This window comes from Prinia subflava, chromosome Z (assembly GCF_021018805.1).
Source record: "Prinia subflava isolate CZ2003 ecotype Zambia chromosome Z, Cam_Psub_1.2, whole genome shotgun sequence".
NCBI classification, from domain to species: domain Eukaryota; kingdom Metazoa; phylum Chordata; class Aves; order Passeriformes; family Cisticolidae; genus Prinia; species Prinia subflava.
Window position 1 is genome coordinate 103072061 of NC_086283.1, and position 27330 is coordinate 103099390.

The following is a 27330-nucleotide window of genomic DNA, read 5'->3' on the forward strand; positions in this document are numbered from 1 at the left end:
CCCATAAAAGCTGGCCACATTTTCCCTCCTCTGCAGCCAAACACTGTTGCTGCTGGTGTCATGGGCACTGCTGGGACCAGCAGCAGTTCTCGTCAGGCTGCTGAAATAACTTTTCTTCATTACAGCAGCCATGGAGAGACACGGCCAGGGGAGAAACTGGGACTGCTGAGGGCATTTCCTTGGGGCTTCTGGACTGTCAGGAGCCAGGTGAGGTTTGGAGAATGGGGAAGGCAGGAAAAGTGACCTCTGTGGCCTTTCAAGGGAGGCTGGTCAGCCTGGTCCGTGGGGTTTGCTGGAGTATCAGGTGGAGGAGGCAGAGACAGGAACAGATGCAGACAGAGGAGGTCAGACACAGAATCCCAGGATGGTTTGGGTGGGAAGGGACTTTAGGGTCATCTTATTCCACTTCCTGCCATGTGCAGGGGACACCTGGGACACCTCCCACTGTCCCAGGCTGCTCCCAGCCCTGTCCAGCCTGGCCGTGGGCACTGCCAGGGATGCAGGGGCAGCCCCAGCTGCTCTGGGCACCCTGTGCCAGGGCCTGCCCACCCTCCCAGCCAGCAATTGCTGCCCAATCTCCCAGCTGGCGCTGCCCTCTGGCATTCCCTGGCAGCCATTCCCTGGGTGCTGTCCCTGCAGGCCTTGTCCCCAGTGCCTGTGCAGCTCTCCTGGAGCCCCTGGAGGCCCTGGCAGGGCTGGCAGCTCTCCCTGGAGCCTTCTCTTGTGCAGGGCAGAGCCCCAGGTGTGCCAGGCTGGCTGCAGAGCAGAGGGGCTCCAGCCCTGGCAGCAGCTCCGTGCCCTCCTCTGCCCTGGCTGCAGCAGCTCCACATCCTTGTGCTGCTGGAGGCAGGGCTGGAGCAGCTCTGCAGGTGGGGTCTCACCTGGCACAGGGGCAGAATTCCTTCCCTTGGTCTGCCTCTCTCCCACTCCTGTGGGGTCCTGTTGTTTGCTGGTCCCTTGGCCACGACACATCTCCCAGTATTTGCCAGCAGCTTTTCCCTGGATGTTCAGTGAGAGGTGCAGCCACGAGGGTCAGGACAGGGCTGTGACTTGCTGGGCTCCAGGGCCGTCCTTCAGGGATGATTGCAGAGGCTGCAGCAGGGCCCTCGCTCAGCTGGGCAGTGAGATGTAGCCAGGAGCACCACAAAAGCCACTGCCTTGCCTGTGAGAAAAATGGGGCCCTTTCTGCCCTTTTTCCCCCTCACATGCTGCATTTTCCCTTTCAGTGCTTCTAGAGCTCTAATAATTATTAATTACTAGGCTGACGAGGCAGAACTCGGTTTCTTTCCGTTCTGTCCTGAGTAAGCCAAGGAGCTTGGCGTGGGAGTGCTGCTGGATCCCACCCGCCTGTACCTGGGCTGGGCAGCCCCACGCAGTTCTGCCCATGGGATCTCAGGGGTGGGTTGGAAGGGCCCTTGGGGGCTGTCCAGACCCAAACTGGACCGGAGTGCCGGAGCAGCCTGGGGGTTCTGGGTGCTGAGCTGGGCTGAGCTGCAGGGATGGGTCTCAAGGCCGACGTGGCACCCTGTTAAAGCATATTCACCCCAACCCTAACTCACAGAGCTCCCTTGGCCAGCAGGAGATTTTGGTTACTTTTATTTGTTTTCTCTGCATCCTCAGGCTCTCTCCGCGAGCCCTGTGTGGGACTGGGGTCTGCAGCACAGGCTTAGGAAGCTGAGGTGGTTCCCCACGAGTGGACAAGCCCCACTGCTGCTGCAGCCCCTGGCTGCTCATCGGGTCCCAGGCTGCCCTGGATCCTCCCTGCTCCTCAGAGCCCCCAGTCTGAGCACCACGAGCTCCCTCTCCACGGCCTCACAGCCGGGTCCCTGTGCTGTGGGACCTTCCTGCACAGGGCACTTTTCCCTGAGAGCTGCAGGGTTTATTCACCCCCTGTTCCCTTTTCCCCCTTATTCTTGGTCTGGGTTTGTCCCCCTGGCTTGCCTGTGGCTGAGGCAGCTCTCTGGTGCCTGCCCCCCTCCCTGACAGCACGAGCAGCTCTCTCTGCTCAGCCCTTGCGTGCAAAAGCCAGCATTAGATAATTGCTGGATTGAAAAGAGGCTGTAATTATTTTTGCTTCCCGACTGGAGGAGCAGGCAGTGCTTGCCAAGCAGCTCGGTAACTGCTGGCAGATGCTCTTCGGAGGGTATCCCTGCCCTGCCTACATCCTCGCTGCCGTCAGATGCTCCGTATGGCTTCATGTGAGCTGGCTCCCTCTGCAAATCGCTGCTCCCTGCTGCCCTGGAGCGCTGTGTTTCTCATCCCCCTTCAGCAAGGGGTGATTGCTCAGCATTTATTGCTTTCCCTGGTATTTTGTTATTCCTGGTAACTTCTGACGGGGAGCAGGAGGGTCCCAGCACTGCTGCTTGGGGAGTGCAGGGCACAGGAGTGGGCTGTGGACCCACTGCCGGGTTAATGGAGCAGCTCTGGTGATTAAGGGCTGCAACAGAGCCATCATTCTGGCATGAAGAACAGAGCAGGAGCACATCCACAGTTATTTTATTTTATTTTATTTTATTTTATTTTATTTTATTTTATTTTATTTTATTTTATTTTATTTTATTTTATTTTATTTTATTTTATTTTATTTTATTTTATTTTATTTTATTTTATTTTATTTTATTTCCCTTTATTTCCCTTTATTTCCCTTTATTTCCCTTTATTTCCCTTTATTTCCCTTTATTTTATTTTATTTCCCTTTATTTTATTTTCCTTAATTTTACTTTACTTTATTTTCCTTAATTTTCCTTTATTTTACTTTTTTCCCTTTATTTTCCTTTATTTTCCTTTTTTTACTTTTTTTTCCTTTATTTTACTTTTTTACTTTTTTTACTTGTTTTTACTTTACTATTTCATTTTACTTTTTATTTTACTTTACTTCTTTTATTATTTTATTTTACTTCACATACTTTAATTTTTCATTTTACTTTATTGTATGTTATTTTACCTTATTTTTTGCTTTCATTTTACCTTACGTTATTTTATTTTTACATTACTTTACTGTACTTTCCTTTATTTCCCTCCTCGGAGCAGTGCTGGGGACAGCGGTAGCCTGGGACCTCCCTGTGCAGCTGGGTGGCCCCTGCAGGTCCCCCCAGCTCGGGAGGGCCCCCGGGGGTGGCACAAGGGCGAGGATGGGGCAGGACGGGGTCAGGGGGTGTTTGGGAGCAGGGTGGGGCCGTGCTCAGGCAGGGGAGGTGTCCTTGCTCCTCTGAGAGTCACAAACAGCTGCAGGGAGACGTGGCCATCAAGAGCCCTGAGCTGATCCTCTGGGAGGAAAAGCCCAGCTGTTCCCTCGTGCTTCAGACCTTTTGTCCCATTCTGTTTCCAAATCAGGGGTCTGTGGGTAAAACCATAGGGGAAAACTTGAAGTGCTCTGAGGGTCTTGAGCTGTCTTTTCCCAGCTGTGAGAAGCGGTCCTGTGCCCGTGGCCACCTCTGCGTGCTCACCCGCCACCAGAAATTCACATTTTGTCAGGAAGGTGCCCCAAACACTGGGATGCCCTGCCTGAATGCACATCCCCAGCAGATGTTGGTGTTTTCCCACAGAGCTGAGGGTCTGCCTTGGTGCCAGCAGTTCCTTCCAAAGCCCTGAGCAGAGAACCCCGCGTGGCTCGGGGCGTGCGTGGGCACAGCCACAGGCAGAGGGGCTCTGAGGCAGGGGCCGTGCTCCAGGCTGGCTCGGCTTGCTGCCATTGCTCACCCAGCTCCCGGTGGGTCCACACTCACCAGTTCCGGCTTCTTAACACCTTACTGGGTGAGGAAACAGATTCTATATCTTTCATGTATAAATAGATATATATCTACCTGTTCAGCTGTAATTTGAGAGAAATTACAGCTCCTGCCGACGTCCGGTGGGACCTGAGTTCAGGGGCTGTCACATCCTCACAGACACTTCTGAAGCGGTTTTGTGCAAAAATGGCCTCAATTTCCCCAGAAGTTTTGGCTCCTATGAGCCGGAAAGCTCCGTGGCCCTCTCAGCTGCCTGGCAGGGGGGGCTTGTACCCTCATTTCTGTGCTGTTTTTGCCGTGTGGTTTCACGTGGGCAGTCATGGACGCGACACGCTATTCAGCCACTGCAAGCGCAAATTTTTAAAAAGACAGAGAGAGGGAGCAAAGGGGAAAGGAGGGGTTACAGTTCTCTGCATCTTACAAATGGAAAAGGGAAAATTAAACAGCTGAAAATGCTGGTGGTGCAGCGTGCGTTGGGAGGGTATAAGTGATGATTCTCCAAAAGGTCACGGTTCTGCTCATGGTTACCCTTCAGGGAGCTGTTACATGGGCAGGACATGGGCAGCACTGGTCTCAAAGTGATTCCTCTCTTCTCTTCCAGGAGTGAGTCTGGACCTGCCGAGAGGTGACGGGGCTGCGCGGCGCAGGGCGCTCCTCGGGATGCTGTAGCCATCACACAGCACTCGGCTCCACCCAGGAAAGGCACACAGGGGGAGGACCTGGGGCTGCAAATCTGGAGTTTCTCTGCAGCAAAGACTGCCAAAAACTTGAGTTCTGTCCTGCAAAACACCCACTGCAGCTGGGCTCCGTGTGTGCCGGTGAGGAGGACGGGGTCTGCCCGTGCCTAAAAGGGTGCAACAAGAAGGGCGAAGCTGTGCTGACCGCCGGGGAGCCCGGCCGGTGCCTGGGGGTGCCTCGCTGCTGGGGGAGACTCTGCCAGGGCTGGTGGGCAGGGAGGGTTTGGGGCAGGGCAGGGCCGTGGGGCTGCTCGGGGCTCTGCCCCACAGCGGGGCCGGCTGGCTGCCCCGGCGCTGAGACATCGGCACACGGGGCTGTGCCACCAGCCCTGCGCTTCGGCACTGTCTCCAGGATACCGCGGAAGGGAAGCCAGGCAGGGGCTGACAAATGTAGCAGCGATAATTTTTTAATCTCAAGGGAAAAAAAAAACCCCTTCTGCTTTGACAGGGATCTCTGGGCTGTGTTTCTCTACACTGCTTGGAAAGTCTGTTGATTTCTCACCCACTTTAGAACGTTTTATTTCTCTCTGCGTGCGTGCGCACATGTGTGTGTCCTCAGATTTACTTTCACCCTGTGTCGTCCTGAAGCGACAGGCTCAGAGCGAGCCCCCTCCCCAGGTGTCTGCGAGCCATAATGAGGGGCTTGACCTCCAACCGCGCTTCTGACCCGGAGGCCCTGGGGCTGCCCCGGCTTTTCGAGTGACGCGGGCGGAGGAGCGGGAGGAGCGATGGCAGAGAAGTGCGACTGCCTGGCCAGCATGTACGGCTACGACCTGGGCTGCCGCTTCGTCAACTTCCGCCCGCTGGGCTTCGGGGCCAACGGGCTGGTGCTGTCGGCGCTGGACAGCCGCAGCTGCCGAAAGGTGGCCGTCAAGAAGCTGACCCTGGGCGACGCGCGCAGCGTGAAGCACGCCTTCCGCGAGATCAAGATCATCCGCCGCCTCGACCACGAGAACATCGTCAAGGTCTACGAGGTGCTGGGCCCCAAGGGCGCCAACCTGCGCGGGGACTTCTTCAAGTTCAACATGGTGTACATCGTGCAGGAGTACATGGAGACGGACCTGGCGCGGCTGCTGGAGCAGGGCAAGCTGGCCGAGGAGCACGCCAAGCTCTTCATGTACCAGCTGCTGCGCGGGCTCAAGTACATCCACTCGGCCAACGTGCTGCACCGCGACCTCAAGCCCGCCAACATCTTCATCAGCACGGAGGACCTGGTGCTGAAGATCGGCGACTTCGGCCTGGCCAGGATTGTGGATCAGCACTACTCACACAAGGTGGGCAGCGCTGGGCTGGCCAGCACGGGGAGGCGTCCAGCACTTGCCGGGTGATGTGGCTGGGCCGTGGTGGATCTTCTGGGGGAACTGGTCCCTTGAGCCTCTTTGGGCAGCTGTGAGCCCTGCTGGGTGGTCACTGCTGGTGACCACTCTGCCCAAGCCAAGACACGTGTCAACAGAGTCATGGTTTGGGTGGGAAGGGACCTTTAAAGCTCCTCCAATCAAACCCCTCTCCAGTGAGCAGGGACACCTTCCCCTGGATGGGGTTGCTCAGAGCCCTGTCCAGCCTTCAATGTTTTCTGGGCACAGCCCATGCACTGAGCTCTGCCAGAGTCCCCAGGGCTCTGCAGTGCTGCAAAGAGGGCACAGGAAGGGCTTGAGTGCCCTTCAGCTGCCTTCCATTGCTTCATATCGTGTATATCAAATACATGCTCAGGTATTTTAGTCTGTCTCAGCAGTGGACTGTGGGGAGGCATGTGTTTGCTTGCTTTACTCAAATGACTAAGCTCTGTGTTCCTTGCTCTGCTGCTGTTAAGAAGCATAAGCTGCTGGAAGCACACGGAGAGGGGACCTGGCATGTCCACACCCACTCTGCTGGGCTTTGTCCTCACTTCGGTGCCAACCAGCTTCTTAAAAACCCAATTTCATTTGAATTACATTCATTTAACATAGGCGGAGAGGAGCGGGTCTTTGAGACTCAGTCAAATCCTTTCATCTGAGGTCCAGATCCAAACCTCATGTGAAATTCTTTGCTGTTTGGTGCCCAGTGTCTCATGAAGCAATAACAACGTGAGTGACCAGAGCAGCAGCCTGCGGTGCTGACAGCGGGCAGGCGGCGTGGGAGGGAGGGAGGGAGGCTGGGATAATGGGTGAGAAGGCTCTGTAACACACGGTCCTGATGCTAATGGATCCTGAACAGAGCTGCAGATGTGAAATGCAGGTTGCCTTCCAGGCTGGAGCTCTGGAGCAGTGCAGGAATGTGGCAGAGGCTCCATCAGCCCGTGGGTCTGCATATTGCTGGGAGAAAGCAAAGCCACCGTGTGGTCTGCAGCTGGCTTCTGGTTAAAGTCACTGTTGGGTGTTGTGAGATGAGATAAAATCTGTTTTCTTGAGCTGGATGTGTCCGTGGGTGAGGCTGGGGTCCTTGTGGGTCTGTTGTTGTGCCGGTTACAAGGTTTAAATGCGCTTTGCATGTCCCAGTGGGTTCCTGCCCATTGCTTTGTGAAGGGAGGCATGGAAGGGAGGCAGCAGGGGATGGCAAAAAGACAATCTCACGATCCAGAGCCGAGTTACTCTGGATATGAGTCTGGGCTGCGGGGAGAAACAGCCGGGGGAAAAGGAACGAGGTTGCAGGAAGCAAGCACAGGGTCCCTGTCACTCTGCCTGCCCTTTCTGTGCTCTCTTCCTCACTCATTATTTATGTCCCAGCTCGGAAAGAGGTGCTTTCAAATGTGTGACTTGCTTGTTTAAAGTCAGGTAACACCCAGAGAAAACCCCTGCAAACAAGGCAGGCTACATGAACACAGAAAGTCTCTGATTTAAGGAACATTGTGCTGTCAAGGACTGTGGGATCAGGGTAGGAGTCATCTGTTCATGTTGCTGCAGAATTATTGTTATTTCTAGGCAATTCTCTGTTGTCTCAAAAGCAGCCAGTGCAGTGGAAGGAGCTGTCAAGGGCTGCAGCTTCATGTTGTGTTTAACTCTGCCAGATGCCATTGCAGGAGCATCCTCCAATTCCTCATGGGGGGGGAGGCTGGAGCATCAGTGCACAGAAACCCATCTGATGCACAGAGAGAGCTGGCTGCTGCTCCAGAGCAGAGCTGAGGACAGCAGATAATGTCAGTACTGGCGATTCCTGGTGGGCAGGGCTGTGTTTGACAGAGCTGGGGCCTGCAGAGGTGGGGTACAGCAGGAGGGCTGGGTGGGGAGTGGGTCAGTCCTGCCTCTGAAGTGCAGCGCTTCTGAGAGGGCTCAGAGAAATCAATTCCTTTCCCTATTTCTCTTTCAAGCTCTGCTCTCCTCCAAGGCTCACACAGATTTATGAGCTCCGTGGCCGTGCTCTGGCAGGAGGCAGCAGCAGGAGCCAGAGCAGTGGATCTGAGTCTGAGGCTGTGGGGCCTCCACCCCGGGGCTGCCCTGATGCCTTAGGACTTGGGGGTTTATATTTTTCAAATCCTGCACTGCTTTAGTGCACAGCTCTAAACTCCATATAAAGTGTTAGTTACTCCCTTCACGTTTTGGTCAGGCAAAACAATCCCTCTAGGCCTGAAGCTCTAGGACACTCTACAGCCTCAGGCCCTGAACTGTATGAACAAAAGTGAGTTGGGGGAGCAAACTGGAGAAATGAGACTTCGTTACCTGAAGCTGTAATTGGAGGATTAGCCCCTGATGTGTACATGGACCAAACTTATATCTGTCTGAAAAACTGGTGACCATGGTGCATCGTGGGTGCAGCCTCTGGGAGGCTCTGACTGCCCAAGGTTACCTACTGAAGGCCTTCAAAAAATGCTCCCTTTTACTCTCCTAATCTTGTCTGTCCTCTGTTCTAGGGAGCCACTGCAAGGCATCAGCCTGAGCAGAGCAGGGACCCTCACAGCCCAGACTGGGCACTGCCAGCCTGTGCTTGGGCAGAGGTGCCCATGAGCAGATGAAATCCTGCACCCCAGCTGCACCTTTGGGCAATTAAATGCCCAAAGACCCAGTAGATCCAAACCCCTGAAGGCAGCACAGAGCTGCATCTCTGTGTAATGGTTTCCTGAGAGCCTCTGAGGCAAGGATGGTCATCCTAAACACGTGGATTTTTTTCCTCTTAGCATGTTTTGTGTCTGGAATATGCTTACATTAATGGCTGGGCCCTGCTAACACAAAAGATCGCAGGTTGTGTGGTGTTATTTGTCTCAAAGGTCACATCTCTTCTGACCTGATGTTTCTCAAACCCCAGACCGTCCTGCTGAGTGTTAAAATGGCAAATAAGAACCACGCTGGATTGTGAGCAGAATTTTAAACACAGCTTGGAATACACATACCACCTGAATAATAGCCCTTGCCTGGAAAGATGTCTTCTTCATGTGATTTTCATCAGGCAAACATTGAGTTGGGATAACGTGGAGGGAAGGGGAGAGCTCCCAGCTCTGGGAGATGCCCTGAGGCACAGTGAGGAACTTTGTCTCTGTTTCTCCCACGTTAGGCTGTTTCTGCTGCTCAGACACTTTTCTCCATGTGGGTAGAGCAGCATGTGGACATCTCTTTCTCTGAAACTTTTCCACAGGGAGCAAAATGGATTTCCAGCTGTCAAGGTCACATCCAGATCTCAGTCTGCACCTTCCCAGGCTGCTCAGACCTGGCAAGTTTTAGCCCTGTCTCAGATACATGAGGCTCTAAGCTCAGGTACTTACAGACACCTCTTTAGGGCACAGAGTATCAGGTGTAACAGGAGAGAACCCTCAGGAGATGATCCTGTTCATCCGTGTCTCTCTCATCCTGTCTCTTCCCCAGAGCTCTCACCACCCAGCTGTGCAGGCTCCTCTCTTTTCCATCACACTGCTCCTCATCCCTCTGAGTTTATCCCTCTGGAAAATCTCCACATTATTGCCTTTCTCCTTGGCCGCTGGTGTTTGTGGTTTGAATACTTGGCCCTGCACCTCGGTGCCCAAGTGGTGAGCGAAGGAGGGTTGGAGATGAAGAAAAGAGTGTTCCCAGGGCCCTGGAGGTTCTTGTCCTTGTGCAGGACAGGCAAAGCTGGGTATTGCCTGTTCACAACCCTTCATCCCCGTGGTGAATGCATTCATCTCACCTTCCCCACTGGGATCCTCTGCCATGGCCCCCCTGCCTGCAGCCATAGGGCCCTGTCTGCACCCATCATCTGTCCCTGCCTGTGTGTCTGCAGAGGGTCCTGGGCTGCTGCCCATATCCCATTCCTCCATCCCTCCCTCCCTCCATCCATCCCTCCATCCATCCCTCCATCCATCCCTCCATCCATCCCTCCATCCATCCATCCCTCCATCCATCCCTCCATCCATCCCTTCATCCATCCATCCATCCATCCATCCATCCATCCATCCATCCATCCATCCATCCATCCATCCATCCATCCATCCATCCATCCATCCCTCCATCCCTCCATCCATCCATCCATCCATCCATCCATCCATCCATCCATCCATCCATACATCCTCCATCCATCCATCCATCCATCCATCCATCCATCCATCCATCCCTCCATCCATCCATCCATCCATCCATCCCTCCATCCATCCATCCATCCACTCATCCATCCATCCATCCATCCATCCATCCATCCATCCATCCCTCCATCCATCCATCCATCCATCCATCCATCCATCCATCCATCCATCCATCCATCCATCCATCCATCCATCCATCCCTCCATCCCTCCATCCATCCATCCATCCATCCATCCATCCATCCATCCATCCATCCATACATCCTCCATCCATCCATCCATCCATCCATCCATCCATCCATCCATCCCTCCATCCATCCCTCCATCCATCCCTCCATCCCTCCATCCCTCCATCCCTCCATCCCTCCATCCATCCATCCATCCATCCATCCATCCATCCCTCCATCCATCCATCCATCCATCCATCCCTCCATCCATCCATCCATCCATCCATCCATCCATCCATCCATCCATCCATCCATCCATCCATCCCTCCATCCATCCATCCATCCATCCATCCATCCATCCATCCATCCATCCATCCATCCATCCATCATCCATCCATCCATCCCACTGTTCATGCCCTAATTAACACCCTTGGCTCCAAATGAGCGTTCAGATCCACCTGTGCCAGGTCTGGAGGGGAGAGGGTGTCAAGGGGAGGTGCTGTCCTCCCCTGAGCACACTCAGCTTGTGGGAGAGCAGGGAGACAGCAAAGTCAAGCATTAAATATTGGCATAAACACCAGTGGTTATCTAGACTTTAGAATAATAAATGTTTTGGAGGCCAGACTCATCCCTGGCTGTGCATCCCACATGTTGGACCCCCAACACTGGGCAGAGTGTGGGGTGGTCCTGTCTGGGAAAGACAGGAAATTTCTGCTGGTGGGGACACAGAGACTCGCTGAATGCTTCTCCTCGGGTGAGAAACCATGAACTAAAAGGATCCTTACCCTCCCTGTGCTGTACAAGTTAGGTTATCCCTTCTGGGCACTCTGCCTGGTGCCTCAAAGCACCTGGGGACATCTGCACAGGGTTCCCAGAGGACCTGCTCTCCTTTTGCCTGCTGGCAGCATTCATTACACGACTAATTGCAGAAACTCCACACCATGGGCGTGTATCAGCCCTTTCAGGGGCAGTTCTTGTGGTAAATACTTTACAGAGCATCCTCAAAGCTTTGAAGTCCTCCTTTAGTTTCATACTTGCTGTCCAGTGCAAGGATAATCACTTCCAGTCATGCAGTGCAGTAACAGAATTCCCAAATGGGTCGTGGTGAGGCAGAGTTCAGAGGTGAGGGTGTGGGCGTTGCTCTGTGCCCCTCTGCACAGGACCACCCTGCATGTCCAGCCCCTGGGCAGCCGGTGCTGAGCCTCTGCTGTGACCCCGGCCCCTTTGTTCTCCTGCCTTCCCTCTGATGAGGCACGCACTGGTCTGTGCTCCTGGAATGAATGCACTCTGTCATCCCAGAGCCAGAGCAGGTCACGCTGCTGGAGCCACGTGCAACAGCCGTGCTCTTGTCCTCCTGTGGAGCAACGTTCCTGCAAGCCCGGCGCCTGCCACAGCCCCTCCTGGAACTGCCCGGCCTGCATTTCAAAAAATAAGGTTAAAATCCCTGCTGTGCACAGGCAGAAGCTTGCTGCTGCTCCAGGATTATTCCAAAAGCTTGGGCTTGTTTCTATTTTGAGCCCCCCATCTGCACCAGGCGGTGACCCAGCTCCCACGGGTGCAGCAGCAGAAATCCCGGCCGTGGTTGTGGACGGAGGCACGGATACAAGGCTGTGCTTGGATCCTGATGGATTTCCAGTTTGTGGGCACCTGGTCTGCACCTCTGTGGCTCTTTGGCTGCAGGAGGGTGGATTCCGGTGTGGAACACACCTGGGGGAAGCCTTGGGCTGTGCCGTGGGGGCGGCTCGGTTTGCAGTAGGGGGGATCCTGGGCTCCCGTGGCCCCTGGGTCCCCCCCGGCTCCAGGGAGGAGCCCCAGGGTTGGGTGGTGGCAGTTTTGGAGCAGCAGCAGCTCCTGTCCTCCCCGTGTGCTGCCGTGGTGTGCCAGGCTCCCTCAGCACCGTGGAGTGCAGGCTCAGTGCGCTGTCACAGCACCTGCCCTGAGTTGTTTCTCATTCTGTTGCTACAAGCAAAAAGCGAAATGCGTGCTGTGTAAAAATTTGAAAAAACATCAGTTTTTCTTTGCTTTCCAGTTCCCTTGCTGTGCTGTCTGATACGACTTGATGCTTATCCTATCTGTAGTGAATTCATCACCTCTATAGATTGCCTGAGCTGTTGCCACACACACGGGAGGACAAGAGGAGAAGCAGGAAAATTATACTTGAAAATTGCGAGGAAAAAAAATACAGCATGGAAGGGCTTAGACTTGAAACTACTTCTATTTCTCCATTAACTCCATTATGTTGTTTTTTAAAGAGATTCTAGTGGTCCTTCAGTGCAGAAAGGGCTGTGCTGAGTCCACAGAATATTGTCAGGAAGATGTATGTTCCTTCTTAATTAGACCTAATTAATATGTTTTGGCTCTTGGTCCTTCTGTCTGGTTGAATCTACATAAATGGTGAAATTCTTGTGCTGGAGCCTTGCCTTGCTTGGGTGATGGCCAGAAATGCCCCAGGAATGTTGGGGCTGAGTCTGTGCAGGTGGGTCCTCGTCCCGTGGCAGTGACTTCATGATCCTGGATCCCAAAGCTGTGGGGCATTTCTCCCTGGAACCTGCTAGTCCACGGGACTGCAGGTACTTCCTCCAGGGGCGGGACAGGAACTCAGGTATCTTCTCAAAATAGGCATCCAGCCCATGATTTTAGCCATGGGAAGGTGTCAGGGCTGTATCAGCTGCTCAAGACTGGGGTACTAGGGGAGGACCTTGAGCCAGGTTGGAAAAGTCCTGATTTCCAAACCTCCAGTGACTCCTTCCCTGTATTCTCCCCCTGAGAAAGGGGAGGGATAACGCAGAGCCCGGTTATCTGCTGGAATGCCCTGGGAGGCAGTGGAGGGGTCCAGCTCTGGGGTGGGATGGAGAGCAGCTGCAGGTTCCTCCTCTCCATGGGTCCTTCCTGGGCGTGGTGGGGGAATCCAAGGTTTTCCAGCAGATAGAAGTGGGGAGGGGCAGCAGGAGGGGGGAGCATGCTGAGAATCAATCAACACCAGGAACCTCACCTGGCAGCAGAAAGGTTAAAGATCTGTCCATTTGGAGAGTTTTTGTGGGGAATTTTCTCCAATACGTGAGACATGGCTGGGGAGGAAAGTGTTTGTCTTGTTGTGACTTTCAGATATTTGCAGTGTATTGCTCATGCATCTTGCATGGTGCACACACCCCCGAGAACTCAGATCCATCTTGCTGTCAGAGAGGAGAAACACATAAACAGTGTTAAACCCATAAGAAGGGAGAGGGAAGAAATGGCTCCAGCTAAGAATTGCCCTGGATTACTGCCCTCAGAGTTTATTTTCGTGGGATTCTCCAATAAATACCAGTGTCTATTGTTGGGGATAATTGCAGTGGCTGAGAAGTGGTGGTTTGATCGGATAATGCCTGGGGCTTTTGTGCTGGTTCTGATTGAGCAGCATTAGCAAAAATATAGCAGCATTAAATGAAACTTCTTAGCTAATCAGTCTCCATTACAACTTATCATGAGAAGGCCGAAATTAAAATGTTCTTTAAAAAGCAAGCCCTTTATGATTAAAAGCTTGATGACTCGCACATTTGGGAATTGGCGCAAAAACCTGCGCTGGGGGAAGTGTGATCAACCTCGTGGTGTTTGTGCTGGTGCACTGCTCTCATGTTTAGGTGGAGGGATGCATCCTGCAGCATCCTAGGAAATGCTGTGCAGCACAACTCCAGGTGTAGTGCAGCTGAAAACAGTATGGAACTAAATCAGTAGGGATGGAGTTTTTAACCAAGCTTTTATGTGAACTGTGTTCATGCTGTCATTGCATTTTGACATTCTCCAAATGCTTGGTGGCATTTAAATGCAATTCGGCTTTATAATTCAATTTTATTTTGCTGCTCCTGCTGCATTCCAATCTACCACCTTCTGCTAATGTGTTATATTTAATATGGAAAAGGCCACTTATGAATATTCCAATGTTATCCCGATGCAGTAACCATCCATGCCCAATCCCAGCGTGGCAGTGAGGCAGTGCCAGGGTTATTTCCAGGCTGGGACACATCCCCTGGCTCCAGCCAGGGCTGCTGAGTGCTTGGCACTGATGACAAATCTCCCGGGTGAGCTCAGGAGCAGGAGGGCCCTGCTTCAGAGAGGTGATGGCCTTTATCCCGTGGATGCTGCTGAGAGCTTCTGTGGAATCAGGTCAAGCATCCCAAATGCCATCCTCACTGTGAGCAGAGTGGGGCTGAGGATGAGGAGCTGCTCCTCTCCATCCTCACTGTGAGCAGAGTGGGGCTGAGGATGAGGAGCTGCTCCTCTCCATCCTCACTGTGAGCAGAGTGGGGCTGAGGATGAGGAGCTGCTCCTCTCCATCCTCACTGTGAGCAGAGTGGGGCTGAGGATGAGGAGCTGCTCCTCTCCATCCTCACTGTGAGCAGAGTGGGGCTGAGGATGAGGAGCTCTCCTTCACCATCCTCACTGTGAGCAGAGTGGGGCTGAGGATGAGGAGCTGCTCCTCTCCATCCTCACTGTGAGCAGAGTGGGGCTGAGGATGAGGAGCTGCTCCTCTCCATCCTCACTGTGAGCAGAGTGGGGCTGAGGATGAGCAGCTGCTCCTCGCCTTGCCAGAGCCCCAGCAGCCGGTGACAAGGGAGGGAGGTGATGTATTAGGCAAGGCTCAGGCTCAGTGCAGGAAGAGCAGGGTTTCCATCCCTGCATCAGCTAGGTATTCTCCAGAAGGGCTTTCCCACTTACCCCACTGCATCTTGTTTTCGGGAGTCTTGGCTGAGAGCCCTTGGCAGTTCTGTTCCCCATGCAGACAGCTGCTAATACAGGAGGCTTTCCTTCTGGTGGTGATCCTCCCTAACCCTTTTATTTTTCTGGGCAATGTCTCACATGAAAGGGCATTGGGATTTGTAGGACACATCCAAGTCCTCCAGAGGTGACTCAGGCAGGTGTGATCCACAGATCCGTGCTGCCAAAGCCATCTGTCCTTTTCAGGAGACGCTGCAGTGCCCTGGTGACAAACAGCGAGTGCCGTGCCTGGTGGAGGTCCCTGTGTCCCCACTGGTGTACCCAGCTCCCTGCCTCGTGCCCCACGGGAGCAGCACGGGTGTGGGGACAGGATTTCCTGCGGCATGCGGCGCTCGGGCCGCAGCCAGGGGTGACCGGGGCCGGGCGGAGGAGCTGCTGAGCTCCCCCTGCTGAGCCCTCTCTCTGCTCTTTCAGGGGTACCTCTCTGAAGGCCTGGTGACAAAGTGGTACCGCTCTCCCCGCCTCCTGCTGTCGCCCAACAACTACACCAAAGCCATCGACATGTGGGCAGCCGGCTGCATCCTGGCCGAGATGCTGACCGGGAGGATGCTCTTCGCTGGTAGGTCTCTGTCTCCTGTTGATTCACTTTTTCCTCCTCCTTCCTTGCTACCCAATTCCAAGGCTTTCTAACCCAGCAGAGGAAATTCCTCTGTATAAGGAGAGGAGATAATGCTGCCCTGTTCCAGGAGATTTTAATCGTGATTGGTGTCTTCGAGCTATTTCTTTTCTTTGAGGGAGGACATTGGAATGCCACCACCCATTTTTAGAATTTACCTGCAAGCACGAACTGCAGCTGTAAAGGTGAAGTGCAAGAACAGAGGACCACAAAAGCACAGCAAGGAGTTATCAGTACAGCATCTGAAGCTCAGCTCTGATGTTCTTGAGAAAAAAAATACATATTTATTAGAGTCCCAAAAATAAGTGCCAGGAGCAAAGCTGTGCTTGCCGAGCTGGGACACGGAGCCGTTCAACCCGGGATGAAGCAGCTGCCCTCTGCCTGTTGCAGGGGCTGCTGCCCTCCCCTGCCCGAGGATCGCAGCAGCTCCTCCCAGGCTGTCTCTCCACGGCCTGTCAGGGCTCTGAGTGACGAGGTTTAACGCATCTTGTGAGCAGCTGTTTGCAGAGTTGTGTAAATAAATAATCAGACCCGTTAATAATGGAGGAGGACGTTTCCTTCACAGATATCTCAGCGCACCGCAGAGCTCCTCAGACTCGGTTGCAGCTGCTCTGCTGCTCCCTCCCCACTCCTGCTTGAAGCTTCCATATTTCTTTTGTGAAAGCTTGAAAATAAGCAGTCAGTACCATTATGAAGAGATCATTAAAATTGCCTCCCTTTCCTTCCTTCTTTTTGTCCTCAATTACACCAAAACTTTCCAGTCCAGGGATTTCAGCTTTGAAAATAGTGCATTTAACCTGTCTGCTCCTGATGTTTCCTTGGGATGTGTTCTAGGAGCAGGGACATCTCCAGGTGCCACTTGTCCCTGCTCGTGCAGGGGATTGTCTGTTCTTGCTGGGAGCTGCTGCAGTCTCTGTTCCCCTGTACTTAATTCCTCACATCAGACAGCAAAACAAAACTTTCTGGTCAAGGTCCTCCCCTGGCCGTCCCAGCACAGCACCCAAGCATTCCTGGCTTTTCAAACTGTGTTTGACTCCTCTCTCAGCCCCAGCTTGGGGATGTTTTGGCTCTTTATGGATCCCACGGTGTAAGTAATGTTGGCTGACACCACAGAGGTATCTGAGGTGGTGCTTTCAGTTAATCTCGTGGTAAGGCAGAGGCAGAAGCAGCCCCAGGGTGGGATTCACCTGTGCTCTGCCTGGGTGAGAAGCCCCAGAGCAGCCACACAGGAACCTCCCCAGGCTGTTTCCTGAGAGCCCACAGCAGGTGGAGATCAGAGGTGGGATTTGGCACACACGGGCTGGGCTCTGCCAGACACCTGCTGTGAGCATCCCTTCTTTTCTGCCTTCCAGCCCAGTGAAATCTCTTAATAACTCCCCAGGTGCTGGCTGGATGCTTGATTAACGGGTGGGGATCAAAACCAAACTCAAAATATCAGCTCCTTCTGGGTGGCTTTGAAAATATACCATTGTGATGGGGAGGTTCTGGCCCCCTGCCCCATTTTCCTGGCCTCCTCCTGTGCAGGGCCAGGGTAGGAGCCTGGCAGCAGGCGGGGTGCCGTGGTCTCTTTTATCTGCTGCTATCCAGGGAGGAGGAGAATAAAGCCCAGCCCCTCAGAGCAGCTGAAACTCACAAACACCTGCACAGCAACATGGCTTTGCCTTTGCTGTTGCTCTTCTCCTCTTTGCTTGGGAGGAGGAGTTCACCCCCAGCCAGCTGCAGCCTCCCTCCCTGCAGGATGAGAGCTTCACAGAGCCCTGGGTCAGCAATGTAGTTCAGGGAAAGCTGCAAACCTGCAGCCAGCACCTTGCCCTGGATAAAAGGGTTCCTGAGTGTGCGTCAGCGGCGCAGTTTAAATTGAGTGCTTAGCATAAATCAATATCATTAACTGGGTAGTCTATCTGGGGTGCTTAAGCAACACAGGTAGATTAAGGGGAATGCTGTTAGGAGCAGATGTCACTCGGTGCTCCCGTTCTCCCACACGAATTATTGGAGGTGCAGCAGAAGGGAACCCCAGCCCCTCCCAGAGGCCCCTTTCCCTGGGAGCAGCTCTGGGTTTGGCAGAGCCCTGCGAGGCCACAGCAAACCTGGCTGACCCAAAGCTCACAGGAGTGCAGCTGCAGTCTTCAGCAGCTGGAATCTGGCTTGCAGACCTTTGGAGAGCTCCCCACCAGCAGCACAGAGAACAGGGAAGTGTCCATAGCTGAGCAGCTACAGCTCCCTCCAGTGTCTTTTCCACTGAAAGAAGCATCAGTGGAAGCAGGAGTAAATGGGGAGGAGTAAAAAGGAGAAAAGACCTGTCCTTGCAGATCTCCATGGGGTTCATCAGTGGGGTGACCAAGAGCTAGGAGATGGCACAGGGGCTTTTCCCATGGGGTCAGGGCTTCCTCCCAGGGCTTGGGTGCTTCCCTGGGATTTGGCTGCAAGCCTGGAGAAGGTTCTCCTTTCCAAGACATGGTGCAGAGCTCCTCTTTCTCTCCCTGGGTAACAACAGCATGCTGTGTTTATTCTGTCTGTGGTTCATGCTTTTCTTTCCAGGAGTTAATACCTTCAGAAAAAGGTCCCTGGGAGTTCCATAAATAGAGGATAATGGAACAGAATGGAGCTTCTTGAGAGCCATAATTCAAGGCTTCCAGCATTGCATTAGCACCTTCTTTGTGTGACTAAACACGGTGTCTTTTGGCTGCCAGGTATCTTCTGTGAGCAGTGGCTGAGGCTGCTCTGAGAGAAAAGCCACAAAGCCATTGTGACTTTTATCACCCTGTAATTTTGGGAATTAACCTGACTAACAAAGTGTTCATTTCCTAGTAGATATCTTTATTTTCCCCTGTAGTCACACCGTGAATCTCCGAGTGACCTAAAATTAGTTTTTCTGTAGGGAAGTGAATGAATTTGGCCGGGATTGATATGGGAAGGGTGTCCCTCCCTTTGTCTTCTTTGCTTTTCCTGCTGCTTTTTCTTCTCCCAGGGCACTGATCCGAGTGGATGTGTGTGGTGGTGGTGGTGACCAGCTGGGCTCATGTCAGCATTGCTCTGGGGCTGGCTGAGTTCACTGCCACGTCACTGAGCTCTGCCCTCTGGGGTGAATGTGGCTGTGGCTTAATTGAACCCAACTTTGTTGGAGTGGCGAGGCCAGGACAGGAGAAGACAGTTTCCCAGCACTGATGATTGTCCCTACCCTTGTCCAAGGGGGCTGTGGTGTCTGGAAAACTTGTGCTGACCCACAGGGAGCTCTGGGCTGGGGAGGGGAGCCCCTGCCAGGGGACCTCCACAGGAGCAGGGTTGCCTCAGGCCTCAGGGCACCATCTCCTGTGAGGTGCCCTCCCCACCCTCCCTGCTGGCTGAGCAGAAGTGCTGGGCCATAAATGAGGTTGGCTCTTCTTGTTGTGGATCAGACGGGCGCTGCTCGCCTGTGAAGCAGCCTGAAATCCGTGACTGGGACAGCAGGGACTTGGTAGCCAAAAATCCCTGTTGTTTTGGCTGCCCCAGGCTGCTGCCTGCCTCACTGGCTGGTGCTGCCTCTGAGGACAGAGCATTTCTCAGCAGCCCTCCTGGCAGACAGAAAATCAATGGCACAGCTCTGTGTTCCTGCCGGGCTCCTCTCTGCACACACAGGAGGCTGGAAACGCACCTCAGAGCTCTTGGTCACATCCAAGAGAGGGCTGAAGGATGGGATTAGTGCTCATTAATGAGGTCCTCTGCTTGGCCCTGCTGCTCCTCTCCCCTCACTGACAGGCAGCCAGCCCTAAGAGGGGGTTTGGGTTGTATGGGTAAATATGTCCTGAATGAAAAGGATTAAAAACGTGTAATGGCACACAGCAGTTGAGGGGATTGTCACTGCCAGAGCCATGACTTGGTGCCCAGCAGTTGGTGGCAGCTGGTCAGAAAACAGCTTTCCTCTGCATTCCTGAAAAGATGGAGCTTGGGGACCTCTGGAGCTGACAGCACCCCACGCCTGTCCCAATTTATCTTCTGTGTCTCATCTCAGTGCCTGTGTTCTTCCCATTCAGGGGGCCACGAGCTGGAGCAGATGCAGCTGATTCTGGAGACAATCCCTGTTATCCACCAGGAGGACAAAGAGGAGCTGCTGAAGGTGATGCCCATGTTCATCAACAGCACGTGGGAGGTGCGGAAGCCGCTGCGCAAGCTGCTGCCCGAGGTGGACAGCGAAGGTACCGTGGTGGCCGCTGGCCTTCTCCAGAGCTGTCTCCTTGGAGTGTCACAGGAGCTATCCTGCAAGGCCAAGCACCTGAGCGCCGGGGAAGGGGGTGCAGATCCCTGGGGTGTGCAGCTGGTGGTCCCAGCCATGGCTCAGATGTCCCCAGTGCTGTCCCCTCACAGATGGCCTGTCCCCATGCAGGACAGCATGGCTCATCATGCTGTGGCTTGTTCACAGCTAGCTCCTAAGGGTGAAATTCTCTTCCAAGGCACCTTGAAGGTATATCCCTGGCTTCCCACATGTCTCCCTGAGCTGTGAGCGAGGGTCCAGTCCAGAGGTTCTTTTCAAGCCCCTTTTGCTCCCTTGCTGTGCTTCTGGCATGAACACAGTTGTGCAGTAGAGCAAGGTACAGACTTTTCCTTCACAAACATCCCAGCTCTGTGAGACGGTTGTTACAGACAGGGACACTGACCAGGTGCTCCCCTGAGCTCCTTCTGAGTGTTAAACTCAACCTGGCTGCCTGCTTTTGGGAAGATGTCAAGACCTGGCACAGCTTACATTTGCTGCTGTGAGTCTTCATTGTAAGACATCCTGTGCCTGGTCTTGGCAACACGATATCCATCAGCTCGGGGTACCCAGGGGCTGTGACAGCCTCCAGCAAGCAGGAGCTGATTTATTCCCTGCCACGACTGCAGGAGGAAAGGTCACCCATGCCCTAACATAACTCATTGTCATTTTCCTGCCTCTCTGACCCGTGATACATCACAGTGTCTCACCTGTAATGTGTTGTTCCCACCCACAGTCAGTGACCTGATGGAGCTCTTGATTCCTTCCTACTTAATTAGTCTGGGTGATGAGGTAATCTCACAGGAGACAGTCGGAAATTGGTTAATGTGTAAGCACCGGGGCAGCACGTGTGGCTGTCCTTTCTGCTGAGGGGCTCTGCCCCCACAGAAACTGTCCCATTCACACAATTACACCTTTAATGGGGATGTTTCTGAAGGTTTCAATACAAAGCAGTGTCTGAAGAAAGGCATTATTCCTATTTTTGTTGGCTGAACTCAGAGGGACTCTCCCATGAAAGGATCAGCTGGATAAGCAACAACTTCGGTGACAGGATTTTACCTTTACAAATAACATCAGTAAAAAGAATCATCAAAGCAATCACAGCAAACCCTCTACGTTTAGGTTTAATTGCACTTAAATTTCCTGTCATCATAGAAAGAGTTCACGCACCACAGTCTTTCTAAAAATATTCTTCAAATATTAATGGGTAAAATAATGTCATAGCATTGGTCACGCCAAAGGTTTTTAAAAATTGCAGTAAATCTAATCCACTACAGCCACATGTAAGACATGAAATCAGTTGTCTGAAAGGCAGTGATCTTGTCGAATGGCTCTGAGAGTGTGGAGTCCAATGCCAGCAACACCCAAGGATGGTTCTGGGGTGAGATCTCAGCACTGTGCTGGGTGTGACACTCGCGTGCTGTCCCCTGAGGATGCTCTCGCAGGGGTTTCCCTGCAGTGCTGGAGGAGGTGACACCAGAGGGCTGCAGGATTGCTCCCCTGCCAGCTCACAGCCCCGTGAGGGGGCAGGGGAATGCAGCAAGGACAGAAGTGCCTGGTTTAGGTGCACCTGGGGGGTGGCCATACCTTATCCCTTACTTCAGGGGGATGCGTTGTGGGAGCTCTTCATGCCAAGGAAGCTGTTACTGCTTTTGAGGAATTAGTGAGCTTGTTTGTCTCTGCCTCGCAGCTATTGATTTTCTGGAGAAAATACTGACATTTAACCCCATGGATCGACTGACAGCCGAGATGGGCCTGCAGCACCCCTACATGAGCCCCTACTCCTGCCCCGAGGACGAGCCGGTGTCGCAGCACCCGTTCCGCATCGAGGACGAGATCGATGACATCCTGCTGATGGAAGCCAACCAGAGCCAGATGTCCAACTGGGACAGGTACAGTGCCAGGGCTGGGCTGGAGAGCAGGTTCTGCCTCGCATGCTTTAGGCAGGACTGGGCTGGTAAGTCTCCGATGTGCTCTTGGCTGGATTCCACCACTCGTGTTCCAGACCCACGAAGGATGCCTGCTTTCCCTTCTTCATGCCTTACTGTAATCCCAGCCCAAGCTGGCACCTGCTGAAGCCACCCAGATGTTGATCATGGATTCCCCAGGGACCAGAAGTCGAGCCTGCACATCCCGGTCCCTTTCTGCTCTTGGTTTTACTCACAGCCTAGGTTGTCTTCATTTGGGTTTAAGTGGCTCTGCAGCCCTTCCCTCTGCCCTCTGTCGCTGTAATACAGCTTACAAAATAATGTCATTCTTGTCCCTGATTTGGAGTGCTATATTCATCACTTTTCAAGGCACATAAGCCCCAGAGACCACAGAACTGAGGGCCGTTTAAAAAAATCCTGAATTGTGTTGATGTTTAAGAGGTTTGCTGGAAGTTGTACTGGAAGTTTAGAACAGCTCAAAGCCTTGAGCTGAGGTCTCTCATGTTCGAGGTGATTATCCCAGTTACTGGGCCAGTTCCAGCACCAGAGGAGGCAGGGCAAAATTAGCAGCTAGGAATTAATGAGGTTCAGTTTTCTGTGGAGCTCCTTCCAGCTGTGGGGGATGAACTGGCTGAGGGTGTCTGTAGCATTGTTCCTCTCTGCATAGCAATTAAGTCTCCTCACCTTCCTAATCCACTACATTTCACCAGCATTGAAAAAATTACCTAAAGAAACCCTTTCACTGTCTTAATGACAGTGCCTTCACTGTCATTATTCTCTTTGCCTGAGTGAACAAGTGTCAGGGTGAAGGCTGGGGGCCTCAGTCAGGAAGGGAGGAAGGCTGGAAGCAGGATCTCTGTCTTCAGCGTAGCCCCACATTTCCAGCATCCCTACCAGTTACAGCCCCCAAAGCAGCAACTCGGTTGCTGGAGGTCACCTTGTCTCCTTTTCCTCAGCTGTTTCCTCACCTATTCCTCAGGACTGTTTTGGTGTGACACCAGAAGCTGAGAGTGAGGCTGTCCTGCCACCCAGCTGGATACAAGGCTGTACAATCTGCAGCACAAGCCAGGTGTTTTGGGGACAGGAGATGATTTTGGCTGTGTGCTGTGGGACACCTGAAGAGCAGTTTATCGCTGTGACACAGCCCCAATACCTGGGATAACGTGCTTTAAAGGCAGCTCAGTTAGGAAGCAGTAAATCAGGTGTTGCTGGGAAAACCATGGCTAGGAATGAGTATTGTCAGGTAAGTGCAAGGAGGAGACTTCAGCCAGCTTGAGAAGCTATCACTCGGCAAGGTGACCCTTCAGGAGTGCTCTTGGTCCTTGACATCAGAATAAACTGGTGATGCCCAGTCTTGGTGGGGTTTTGAGTTTGTGTCTTTTACTGTTCTGTCACCAAACAGGAAATACTCACGCTGTGGTACCTGTCTGTGGGCTGAGGGGCAGATTGGTTATTAGTGGTGTTAATCATGTTTTAGTCCCAAGTGGAGGGAAGGTGATGGACATCTAAAGGAAGGAGCCACTTGGTTAGGTTGTTGGGCTTTCACTCCTGCATCTCAGGCTCTTGATAAATTATTCACCCCCTGCCATTTTAACACACAAGAAGGTTATCTCTGCCGTCAGTCAGGCGTTAAATCAGCAAGCAGGGGGCACAGCGAGCAGCAGAGCACGAGCTGTTCCCCACGGCGCCGTGGTCTGTGCCTAACAGCAGCGTGTCTTTGGCAGGTACCACATCAGCCTCTCCTCCGACCTGGACTGGAGGCACGACAAGCACCACGACATGGACGAGGTGCAGCGGGACCCGCGCGCGGGCTCCGAGTGCACCGCGGAGGAGGCGCAGGTGGACCCGCGGAAATACTCGCAGAGCAGCTCGGAGAGGTTCCTGGAGCTGTCCCACTCCTCCATGGACCGAGTGTTTGATGCCGACTGCGGGAAGTCGTGCGATTACAAAGTGGGATCACCCTCCTACTTGGACAAGTTGCTGTGGAGGGACAGTAAGCCCCACCACTACTCGGAGCCCAAGCTAATCTTGGATTTATCCCACTGGAAAAGGGCAACCATAGCACCCGCGGCTGAGCTGTCGCTGGAAGAGGAGCCATCCAACCTCTTTCTGGAGATTGCGCAGTGGGTGAAGAGCACGCAGGTGGGGCTGGAGTGCCCCGGTTCTCTCCCGGAGATGCAGGAGCGGAGCCTGCCCTCCTCTCCTCACCGCCTGCACCAGGAACCCGCGGAGGTGAACAGCGAGACCGACCCCGAGTTTGACTTGGACGTCTTCATCTCCAGGGCGCTGAAACTTTGCGCAAAACCCGAGGATCTTCCAGACAACAAGCTCAACGAGATCAACGGGGCCTGCATCTCCGAGCACCCCGGGGACATGGTGCAGGCAGAGGTGTACCAGAAGGAGCGGTGGTGAGGGACCGCCCTGCTCCCCTGGGACGGGCAGCCACTGCCCTGTGCCCTCCGACTGTCACTGAGCATCCCTTTCTCACTCTGTACCAAATGCCTTTTCTGGAAAAGGCGAGCACAAACCACACGCCCCTTTGGATGCCTTAGAAGTGCTTCTAAGGGGATCGAGGTACAAATGAAATACTGAGCTTCTTACACTGCCTTAACAATCTTGCCTTGCGATCTCTGGGACCTGTTTGAAACTGAAATGTACGGGGGGAATAAGGACAGTACATGGTAGGTTTGCAAACAGTAGTCAAATCAGCTTCCTTTCTTTTTCTATAGCAACTTCAACTGACAAGGACAAAATTAACATTTTCAGTATGGTCAAATACCCTCCTGGTTGGACAGGTTCCCAAAACAATGAACTCTGAACCCCTCTGAGGCACCTGTGTGAGTACAGGTTTGGAATAAAGTGATGCCAGCCATCAGTCAGCAGAGAATAGAACTATAGGTAGAGTTTGGCCATCAGACAAAAAAACCCAACTCCCTGAGAATGTTAATGGTGAGGAAATTTGACCTACAGAGTATGGGCCATTGGGGATTTGTTTTATTTTCTCTGAGGAGAAGACACAAATTTTGCTAAGTGCATTCTGCTGGTTTGTGCTTTCTTACACCAAAATCTTCCCTTCCGCTGCACGGGCTGCAGCAGGGGATGCACGGGGATCTGAGCTTTCCGAGCACTTAGGAGGGCCCACGTGATGCATCTCAGTGTGACAGCCTGGTGCTGCGGGTCCTGCCTCGGACAGCTGCCCACTAGACCAGCAAATCCCAGCAGTGAGGGCTGGACGGGAGCTGAGCTGGGAATAGGGTGTCCCACGGTGTGATGCTGCTGGCACCACCAGCCACACAGACTCAGCAAGTCACCTCTGCTACTGAAAAAGGAATTAAACTACTACTGCTTTTCCTTCTGGCAAAGATCTCGTGAAGAAAACAACAGTTCCTGTGGCATCAGATTCGTAACTGGCCACTTTGCTCCCAGTTTCTGTGGAAGATGCTGGTGTCAGCAGGCAACTCTGTGTAAATAGAGGAAGACACAACTGATCTACTGTAACTTCTGTTTTCATCCACATTTCTGAGCACCTTAATAATTAATCCGCTAACAAGAGTTTGTATATGGAAGAAATGTTCTATACTTATATTTAATCCAACTCGGCAGCTTTTTAAAGGGGAGGTCTGTAAATAGTGCCATACAAGACAGTCTCTGCTTTCCTCGCCATCCTCTTGCTGTGCTGTCCAGTACAGCGGGGCTACTTACGTTTGTAAAAGAGAAACTGCTGTATTTTAGCACTGCAAGGCCTGTGTTTAACTACTCCTGTGTGGATTATTTCTGCCCTTTTAACAAGCAATCCGCTGAACGCTCTGAGATGTGAAGGAAACTCACGTGAGGCTCAGATAACCAACAGCAGTGTTAGCCCCGGGTTCTGCTCTTGCTGGGACGGGGTGCAGGTTTAGGTGTCGTAGGCCTCGACAAGCCCACAAACGTGTTCTTACCGTGAAGATCTCACATCAGGGTGGGGAAATGCTGGGGGAAACCACTGGCAGCACTGGTGTGAAGGCAGCGTGGATGGGACGGGTGCAAGTCCAGGTGCAGGGGTGGAGAAGGCCCCCAAAAGGCAAGGAGGTTTGTCTCCAGTCTTTGCTTGGGGCGCTTGGATGTCCCCCAGAGTGGCTTAGAAAGGGGAAACGAGACAGAGGTTTGGTTCCTGGTGTGTTGCAGATGATTGATATACCTCAACTAAAGCTCAGCACTTTTACTGGTGGCGGGGGACATTGCAGTGCCGGGATGCTGCCGGTCCTGAGCCGGAGCACACCCAGCCAGGCCCGGCTGCCCACGGCCCCGCTCGGCCTCGCCGGCAGCAGCCAGCACGGCTGGGAACGCGAGCCGGGCTGCAGGGAGGGCATGGAGGGAGGAGAGGGCGGCAGGAGCCTCGGCTGTGTCCTACAGGCTCTCCACGAGGAGCTGACATGGCCCATGCCCTGGTGGGAAAGGCCGTGGGGCGGGCAGGGTGAGGGCTGCGGGGTGAGGGCAGCTCTGGAAACTCCCGACCCACAGAACAGCCCCGGCTGCCCTGCGCTCCCACACCGGGACTGCCCGCTCAAACCTCGCCAGCGCTCTCCTCTCCATCCGTGGCCGCCCCCTGAAAACAGAAGCCATTTCCCGTGGGCTGTTGCTTCTTCTCCAGAGGCCTGCAGGACTGTTTATTATGGCCATGAAAGAAACAGTTTTGCATTTGAGCGTTGTCTTGCGGGCCCATGATTGAATTGTAGAATTGACTCCATAACAAGCAAATGGAGCGTGTTGCCGCCACTCCGGATTTTCCATCTCGCTTTTTGAGCTCTTATTTAATGTTGTTCTAAAACCTCAGCATCACATGCTGGGAAAAGGGGATAAGAGGGATGGCTTTAAATTTGTTACCTGAGTGTGCTTAGCTGATCACAAGCTGGATCTGTCTCTCATTTACAGGAATAAAATGTAAGGCCTGAGCCTTCTTTGCGTGGCAGTGTGTAATTATTTTATAAATTATTATTGTTTTTATTGTGAAGTGCTTACTCCAGTACTGCTGTCTAGGTTTCCCCTGCAAATCATGGCATTCTTCCAGGTTAGAAAAACCTTTAGGAGTGACCATGAAGCCCTGCATCACATGGATATTTGCATTCTGGGTTCTTGGTGCTGGGCTGCTCCAAGCCCAGCGTTGTTTTGGCAGGTTCAGGTGTCTCAGCACTCAGGGTGGCAGGGAGGGGATTGAGACTTTGTCATCATCTGCATTTCATGCAGTTTGAAGAATCATTTCAGTGCAAGATCATCCATCAGGTATTTCAGTGACTTTGCAGAAGGCATTCATTGAAGGGGACATAGGGGCACTGCTGCTGTTGGTGGCACTTTGTGACACCACTGAGGCCACATGGCCCTGGGACGGGTGCACACCCTGGATTCAGAGATGTGGACCTCAGCTGTTCCAGGTTTTATTTAAAGAACAACAGAGGGAGCAGAAAAATCCCTCCCTGAAGCTGCGGGAGCTGTTTCTGGTGGCTCCTTGCAAGGATCTGCCCTTCCACTATGGCCAGCCACTGGCCAGGAGCTGGAGCCTGGGAATGCATCAGGAAGATGATTTAAAAACTCCTTTAAATGTCAAAAAGATGCCTCCAACGGTTCTGTTGCTGCCCCAGTGATTGTTCTTCCTCAGTCACAAATATGTGACTATTTTTACTGCAGTTTATTTTTAATCGTGCTGGGACTCAGCAGCTGTTACACCATCTCAGAGCTGCACT

The 27330-nt window shown here is 53.1% G+C and overlaps 1 protein-coding gene across 4 annotated transcripts in view; it reads left to right on the top strand.

The window, feature by feature from the left end:
• Nucleotides 1-26544, top strand: part of MAPK4 (mitogen-activated protein kinase 4) — a 44517-nt gene extending 17973 nt beyond the window's left edge. For 3 of the 4 annotated variants that reach the window (XM_063422501.1, XM_063422503.1, XM_063422502.1), the window contains 6 exons: nucleotides 4330-4546; nucleotides 5025-5739; nucleotides 15259-15403; nucleotides 19471-19632; nucleotides 21376-21577; nucleotides 23338-26544. In XM_063422501.1, coding sequence (XP_063278571.1) covers nucleotides 5194-5739; nucleotides 15259-15403; nucleotides 19471-19632; nucleotides 21376-21577; nucleotides 23338-24025 — 1743 coding nt within the window. In that variant the 5' untranslated portion in view covers nucleotides 4330-4546; nucleotides 5025-5193 and the 3' untranslated portion in view covers nucleotides 24026-26544. Of the gene's footprint in view, nucleotides 1-4329; nucleotides 4547-4976; nucleotides 5740-15258; nucleotides 15404-19470; nucleotides 19633-21375; nucleotides 21578-23337 lie in introns of all 4 variants that reach the window. The other variant, XM_063422504.1, reaches the window with a different exon arrangement.
• The last annotated feature ends 786 nt before the right edge of the window (nucleotides 26545-27330 follow it).